This window comes from Polypterus senegalus, chromosome 17, assembly GCF_016835505.1.
Source record: "Polypterus senegalus isolate Bchr_013 chromosome 17, ASM1683550v1, whole genome shotgun sequence".
NCBI classification, from domain to species: Eukaryota; Metazoa; Chordata; class Cladistia; order Polypteriformes; family Polypteridae; genus Polypterus; species Polypterus senegalus.
Genome location: NC_053170.1, coordinates 44,697,916 through 44,705,898, shown reverse-complemented (window position 1 = coordinate 44,705,898; position 7,983 = coordinate 44,697,916). Strand labels below are relative to the sequence as shown.

The 7,983-nt window shown below is 35.8% G+C and overlaps 1 protein-coding gene across 2 annotated transcripts; it reads left to right on the top strand.

Moving 5' to 3' along the window:
• Nucleotides 1–72: 72 nt before the first annotated feature.
• Nucleotides 73–7,449, top strand: c19h1orf109 (c19h1orf109 homolog (H. sapiens)). Of its 2 annotated transcripts, none has more exons than XM_039740374.1 (5): nucleotides 73–192; nucleotides 531–809; nucleotides 4,895–5,074; nucleotides 5,295–5,413; nucleotides 7,125–7,449. In XM_039740374.1, the coding sequence occupies exons 2-5, from the start codon at nucleotides 541–543 to the stop codon at nucleotides 7,163–7,165; spliced, it is 609 nt and encodes a 202-aa protein (XP_039596308.1). In that variant the 5' UTR covers nucleotides 73–192; nucleotides 531–540; the 3' UTR covers nucleotides 7,166–7,449. The 2 variants fall into 2 exon arrangements, with proteins under 2 accessions (XP_039596308.1, XP_039596307.1); XM_039740373.1 differs by having other exon boundaries at nucleotides 74–303.
• The last annotated feature ends 534 nt before the right edge of the window (nucleotides 7,450–7,983 follow it).

The following is a 7,983-nucleotide window of genomic DNA, read 5'->3' as shown; positions in this document are numbered from 1 at the left end:
CACGTTAAAATAAAAACGACGAACTTCCTTGTTTATTCAAATCGTCATCATTATGCGCCACTAGGGCATGCCTGTCGTTCAAATAGTTGACGAATACGCATGCGTGTCATTCTTTGTGGCCGTCATTGTGACGCAACCTGGGGAAAACATCCTCGTTTCTTTAGATGTATTTCCATTTAGTTTGTAGTGCAGGTGCCTTAAGCTCATGTGCTTTCCTTTTTTAGAAGTTAAAATTATCACAAAACTGATTATTTGCATTTCAGTGTGTTCTTTGTATTATTGTAAAGTTTGACTTTTTAAGAGGTTTGTTAACTTACTTTTGTTTAAAATACTATATCTTCCACCGTGAATTAATGATGTTGTAAATTAACTCGTATAAACATCAGTCATGTAGAGCGAGTTTTGAATTGTAAGCCTTTTACAGCATAGCTTTCTTGATAATTGGCAGTCTCCCTCCATCCGGAATACGCTAAAATATAATTACATCAAGAAACAATATTCATTTTGATTTTTTTTCTTTCCTTTTATAGCCACAAACAGATGTCACAAGAACCAACGTTGTCCGTTCTCAATGCCTTGAAAAACTGCTTTCGAGTCATCGAGCGACAGCGGCATAACTGGAGCAACAATTTGGCAGAATGCACCTCTTTAATAATTTCTGTCGGTAATCTGGGGGAACAATTGCAGTCTTGTAATAAGGTCGATTTTAAAGGAACACCTCTACAAGACTTTCCTCAACTGAAGCAGAGGCTGACCTACAAACTCAACCAAGCACTGGGCGTAGTGCTGGGAAAGCTAGCGGACAAGCTGTAAGTACAACTATGGTAAACATTTTTGTGGATTCCCAATCATAAAAGAGATTTTTAAAATGAAAGAGCAGATAAGTTAGCAAAACATTCTTTCATTAGAACAGAAGTAGACTTTAGGTCCTTTAGGAAAATATGAATTTAAATGTATAATTAAAAAGGCAGTTTTTAGGGAATGGAAAAACGTTTCGGAGAATAATGGTAAATATTAAGAAAAAAAGAATAAATTTGTGTCCTTAGCTTAGAAAGGAATAGTTTTTAATAGATTAAGTCTTGGGACATGTTGGTCTGAATCGCTTGATTCAGCTATTGCAAAAAAAGAAACGTCCCTTTTTCAGGACTGTGTATTTCAACAATAATGTTTTAAAAATCCAAATAACTTTACAGATCTTCATTGTAAAGGGTTTAAGCAATGTTTTCCATGCATGTTCAATTAACCATAATCAATTAATTAACATGCACTTGTGGAATGGTCGTTAAGACCTTAACAGCTTACAGAAAGTAGGCATTTAAGGTCACAGTTCTAAAAACGCAGGACACTGAGGAGACTTGTCTACCAACTGTGAAAAACACCCAAAGAAAGATGCCCAGGGTCCCTACTCATCTGCGTGAACGTGCATTAGGCATGCTGCAGGGAGGCATGAGGACTGCTGATGTGGCTAGGGCAATAAATTGCCATGTCCGCACTGTGAGACGCCTAAGACAGCGCTACAGGGAGACAGGAAGGACAGCTAATCATCCTCGCAGTGGAAGAGCCCGGATCTCAATCCCATTGAGCACGTCTGGGACCTGTTGGATCGCAAGGTGAGGGCTAGGGCCATTCCCCCCAGAAATGTCCAGGAACTTGCAGGTGCCTTGGTGGAAGAGTGGGGTAACATCTCACAGCAAGAACTGACAAATCTGGTCCAGTCCATGAGGAGGAGATGCACTGCAGTACTTCAAGCAGCTGGTGGCCAAACCAGATACTGACTGGTACTTTTGATTTTGAGCCTCCCTTCATTCAGGGACACATTGTGGAACATTTTTAGTTTGTCTTATGGTGTTGACTCTTTTAGTGTTCATACAAACATTTACACATTAAGCTTACTGAAAGTAAAAACAGTTGAAAGTCCGAGGACGTTTCTTTTTTTGCTCAGTATAGTTAAAGAGCTCAAAATTCTTACTGAAGATATTGTGCTATACTGTGCTGTGAACCAGTGTATACTGATCTCCTTTTATCTTGCAATGTGGACTGATGTTGAAGGGAAGCAAATACAGCTTAATAAAAACTTTAAAAAACAAAGTACCTAACCATTTGCAAGATAATTGTTTAGAAAACGCTGATCTTTGTTACAGATTAATAGGTTGATGGTAGAATTGGCAAACTTGAAAGAATATATAGGAAAAAGACTGTTCAGTTTTTATTAGACTAGATTAAATATACTTTATTTGTTCTTAAAAGGGAATTAAAACTTTACAGAAGCTCAAGGGAAGAAAAAACGCACACAATGACTTCTTGCTTAGGTAATGAAGAGCCGCTGCTGTCAATAACAGGCTTATAGGCGGAGGTAAGATGGTGAGACCTGTCCAGGTGTACCACAGGTTTACATTCAAAGGTCTTAGTTTTCTTAATAAAAAAAAAAAAAAATCTGCCTCTTTCGCTTGTCTAAATGCCAGTAGTCTCATACATTGACAAAATTCAATAATTTAAACTTTTTAGCATTTCTTTATTACATAACTAATAATATACACATGTGCATTGTGTACAAAATGAAACAAAGTTCATTTTTACAATTAAATTGATGGCTATGAATTTCTTTGTTTTCTTTTAAATTTAAGTGACCCATTATTTTTGTTACTTACAAGAACTGCTACAGTAAATACTAGTAATGTCAATATTAGTTTTTAAGACTAATTATTTGCCTGTGCACCCAGCCAAAATCAGAGGCAACATTTCCCATAAGCCTATAATCCCCACGTAAAACAAAACAAAATTCAGGCCCTCATTTTCTAACAGTGTCTTATTGTTCCCTAAAGGCACAATGTTTAGGTACTGTGTTCTCACAATCTAATTACAAAGGTAAAATAAAACTGTTCTTGCTGATCATAGCTTTTGTCTTATCTTCCTAAATGGCAGCCCAGTGGATATACTTTCACTATGTCACCAATTCCTCTTTTGTAAGTATTTAGTCATGGATGTCTAATTTTTAAAGGGGTTTCCTTTGATTGCACCATTCACTCTGCTTGTTATTTTTGTTGTTGAATTCTTCTAATTTGGTTTGCCTTTAAGTTGTATCATGCTCTTTCTTATAATGTTCTGATTTAAACTGTACAATGAACTATAATTGGATTTCACAAGTCCTCCATTCCCTCCTCAGATTCACAAAACATTTTTCTTTCTTTATGGCAAAGTTCTCATTAAGGCTTCTAATTGTCTCCTATTAACAATAACAACAACATTTATTTATATAGCACATTTTCATACAAAAAAAAATGTAGCTCAAAGTGCTTTACATAATGAAGAATAGAAAAATAAAAGACACAGTAAATAAAATAAGTCAACATTAATTACCATAGAATAAAAGTATGGCCAGGGTGGACAGAAAAAACAAAACAAAACTCCAGACGGCTGGAGAAAAAAATAAAATCTGCAGAGGTTCCAGACCATGAGACCGCCCAGTCCCCTCTGGGCAATCTACCTCACATAAATAAAATGGTCCTCTTTGTATTTAGGGTTCTCACGGAAGGATTTGATGATGATGGTCACGTAGACTTCTGGCTTTCAGTCCATCAATGTTGGAGCATCATGATGCTTTGAGTAGGTGGTGGTGGCACAGGCCACCTCCGCAAAGAAACCGGAAAAAGAAACAGAAGAGAGAGTCAGTACGGATTTTAGAGCCACCATGAATAGTTGTTATGATGAATTGAACATACGGAGTATCAAGATTAAGTTAAAGTGAAGTTATAAAAAGGCCATGTTTAAGTAATGTGTTTTCAGCAGTGTTTTAAAGTACTCCACTGTATTAGCCTGGCGAATTCCTATTGGTAGGCTATTCCAGATTTTAGGTGCATAACAGCAGAAGGCCGCCTCACCACTTCTTTTAAGTTTAGCTTTTGGAATTGTAAGGAGACACTCATTTGAGGATCTAAGGTTACGATTTGGAATATAAGGTGTCAGACATTCCGATATATAAGATGGAGCGAGATTATTTAAGCTTTATAAACCATAAGCAGAATTTTAAAGTCAATTCTGAAAGACGCAGGTAACCAGTGTAGTGACATCAAACCTGGAGAAATGTGTTTTTTTCCTAGTTAGGATTCTAGCAGCTGCATTCTGCACTTGCAAATGATTTATGTCTTTTTTGGGTAGTCCTGAGAGGAGTGCGTTACAGTAATCTAGTCTACTGAAAACAAACGCGTGAACTAATTTCTCAGCATCTTTCAATGATATAAGAGGTCTACCTTTTGCTATGTTTCTTAAGTGAAAAAATGCTGTCCTAGTGGTCTGATGAATATGTGATTTAAAATTCAGGTTACAGTCAACAGTTACCCCTAAGTTTTTTACTTCTGTCTTAACTTTTAATCCTAATGCATCAATAAGAGTGTGTAGTCCACCTCTGGTAAGTCCCCTGAACCTCTGTGCTATAAAAGATACCTTTTAAATTTTATTTAAATTCCATAGGTTGCAATAGTCCGCCCACATTGCCTTAAACACAATGATTTAAGCATCATGTCTTTAGTAATTCATGGCATCCTGACCTCTTTGAACAGCTATAGCTAAATCTTTACCAACTATAACAGTTTTATTAATTTTTATAACATTTCAATAACTTTACTATGGTCCCTTTCATAAGTCATGTATTTTAACAAGAGTCAGCTTTGCTTATTAGGTATTGGACAGATATAGGGTATACGAATACTGAATTGGCCTTTGCTTTAACATGCTGATAAAAGATTGTTGTGACTTTGCTGACCTTGTCTTTTTTACAGATAAAAAAATTAGTCTTTTAGTGTTCGGACATTGAGTTCCAAGTCAAAATAAATATTCTTAAAGGTGTTTTCTGTTGACCTTTATAACATTTTCTGAAATGTTACTTGTTTTCTTGCAGGAGTGCCTTACAAGTGGTTCGAGATTCTATTAGTAACCAGGTGGTCTCTGTGTTTCAACTGTATGAGAACAACTCAGAGAAGATTGGTCTGAGTGCCTCTTTGAGGCGGTTGGCTGTTATTCCATCATTGGCAGATATGTTAGAGTGGCTACAGGACATTGACAGATTTTACCGTAACCAGTATCCTCCTGAACAATAAGCTTTAGTGTGAGTAACAATAAATTTGTGCATCAGGTGGTAGCCTGTGTAGTATATTTATTTATTTATTAATACAGTCAATATAAACTAAGGAATATATTCACATATTCCATAAATATATACTACAACACTTATAAACATGGGTGTGCAAGACTTCTTTTTATGCATACCGTATTTGTATAATCCTTGACAAATTATGATGATATCTGAAGAGGAAGCTGATGCTGCAGATGGTAAGCCCTGAAAATATAAGCTACATAGTGGAACTCCCAAAATTGTGGAAGGCTTTGGAAGGGCAGCAAGAACGCAACTTGACTCAGGGTAATTAATTTTTATAAAAGCTTTATTTTAATTTAAATTGTATTATAGCTTATATTATGTTTTTGTGCACATAATAAGTATTAGGTTGTCATGGAAGGCACAATATTACTCTTTCTGATGTGCAAATTGAAAACAGCTGTCATCTAAACATTTTATGATAAATCTGTGTTTTGTACCTTATCTTTCACCAAAGTATTTTTGAAATACTTTGATTTGAAAGTAGAGAAAAATAACACCAGCAAATGGTCTCCAGGCAGCCACCTATGGGGAATATATATATATATATACAGTCATATGAAAAAGTTTGGGAACCCCTCTCAGCCTTTTAATTTATTCTGCTTTCAACAAAAAAGAAAACAGAGGTATATCCTTCATTTCCTAGGAATATCTGAGTACTGGGGTGTTTTCTGAACAAAGATTTTTAGTGAAGAAGTATTTAGTTTGATTTAGACATTAAATCAAATGTGAAAAACTGACTGTGCAAAAATTTGGGTCCCCTTGTAATGTTGCTGATTTGAATGCCTGTAACTGCTCAATGCTGATTACTTGCAACACCAAATTGGTTGGATTAGCTCATTAAGCCTTGAACTTCATAGACAGGTATGTTCAATTATGAGAAAAGGTTTTTAAGGTGGTCAATTGCAAGTTGTGCTTCCCTTTGACTCTTCTCTGACAGGTGACAGCATGGAATCCTCAATGCATCTCTCCAAAGATCTGAAAACAAAGATTGTTCCATATCATGGTTTAGGGGAAGGCACAAACAGAGTCGCATGTTGTATTCAAATGCTCATTTAGACAAGCCAGATTAATTTTGGAACAAAGTGCTTTGGACTGATGAGACAAGCATTTAGTTATTTGGTCATAACAAAAAGCACTTTGCATTGCGTAAGAAGAACGCCACATTCCAAGAAAAACACCTGCTACCTACCGTCAAATTTGGTGGATGTTTCATCATGCAGTGGGGCTGTGTGGCTAGTTCAGGGACTGGGGCCCTTGTTAAAGTCGAGGGTCGGATTAATTCAACCCAGTATCAACAAATTCTTCAGGATAATGTTCAAGCATCAGTCACAATGTTGAAGTTACACAGGGGTTGGATATTTCAACAAGACAATGATCCGAAACATAGTTTCAAATCTACAAAGGCATTCATGCAGAGGGAGAAGTACAATGTTCTGGAATGGCCGTCACAGTCCCCTGACTTGAATATCATGGGATAATTTGAAGCAGGCTGTCCATGCTCAGCAGCCATCAAATTTAACTGAACTGGAGAGATTTTGTATGTAAGAAAATTCAAAAATACCTCCATCCAGAATCCAGACATTCATCAAAGGCTATAGGAGGCGTCTAGATGCTGTTATATTTGCAAAAGGAGGTAGTATTGATGTAATATCTCTGTTGGGGTACCCAAATTTATGCACCTGTCTAATTTTGTTATGATGCATATTGCATATTTTCTGTTAATCCAATAAATTTAATGTCACTGCTGAAATACTACTGTTTCCATAAGACATGTCATATACTAAAAGGAAGTTGCTACTTTGAAAGCTCAGCCAATGATAAACAAAAATCCAAAGAATTAAGAGGGGTTCCCAAACTTTTTCATATGACTGTATGTATGTATGTATGTGTATATATGTGTATATATATATATGTGTGTGTATGTATATGTATATATAACTAACCACTCACTTGGTTTCTGTTTTTCATTTAGAAACATTAATGAAGATTGCTTTTTTCATGGATTCTTCTTGAACAGGATTCATTAGAAAAGATTGAAAAGCCCATCTCCAAAGATTCTGATGCAGGAATATTGAATGCAACATTTACAAGAGACTTTCTTTTTTAATTAAGAAAAATATTCATATATCTGTGTTAATGTCTGAATTGTATTTTTACTTTCACCTCTGTTATCAGGCAGAGAGTGTGTACTGTAAAGAATTTTTTTTTTTTTTTTAGAATTCAATAAAATATAGAAAGTGTTCAAGCTAAAACAATCTAAGTCTGAAATAAACATGGCAGTAGGCTTTTCCTTTGCATTTTTCTGGTCACATTTTTGTTATTCTGACAAATCAGTTCAAAATATTTAAAATCACATTCTGCCCTAAAGTTTTTTTGAATGCATAGTCTTAATTGGTCCAGAGTCTTGTGCCTCCCTCCAGATTGCAAAGATACAGTACCAATAAAAGTGGTCATGCCCTTCAATCAGCAGAAAAAGATTTATTAATGTCAGGGTGGAAATTAGTCTAAATTACCATAATTGCAGTTTTAAAACTTAAAACAGTTCTTTGTATAAGTATTCAGTGTATTGACAGATGCTCTTTTGGTAGCCATGACAGCCTTGTGTGGACAACTCTGTATGAGCTTTGCACATCTGAACACTGCAGTTGTGTCAGGCTACATGTGTATTGTGAGGGAACGGCCCTTTTCCAAGTCCCATTTTAAATTGGATCGAGATCTGAAATCATCTTGGTCACTCCAGGACATTAACATTAGTGTTTTTAAAACATTCCTGTGTACCTTGGGCTTTATCTTGTGGTTGTTATTTTGTTGGAAAATAAATATTTTCCCAA

Bases quoted from the DNA above. Each gene is read 5' to 3' on its own strand.
- c19h1orf109 (XM_039740374.1), top strand. From the start codon at position 541: ATGTCACAAGAACCAACGTTGTCCGTTCTCAATGCCTTGAAAAACTGC. The intron at 5,075-5,294 runs GTATCCTCCTGA...CAAATTATGATG, and splicing joins GACAGATTTTACCGTAACCA to ATATCTGAAGAGGAAGCTGA. The intron at 5,414-7,124 runs GTAATTAATTTT...TTTTTCATTTAG, and splicing joins AGAACGCAACTTGACTCAGG to AAACATTAATGAAGATTGCT.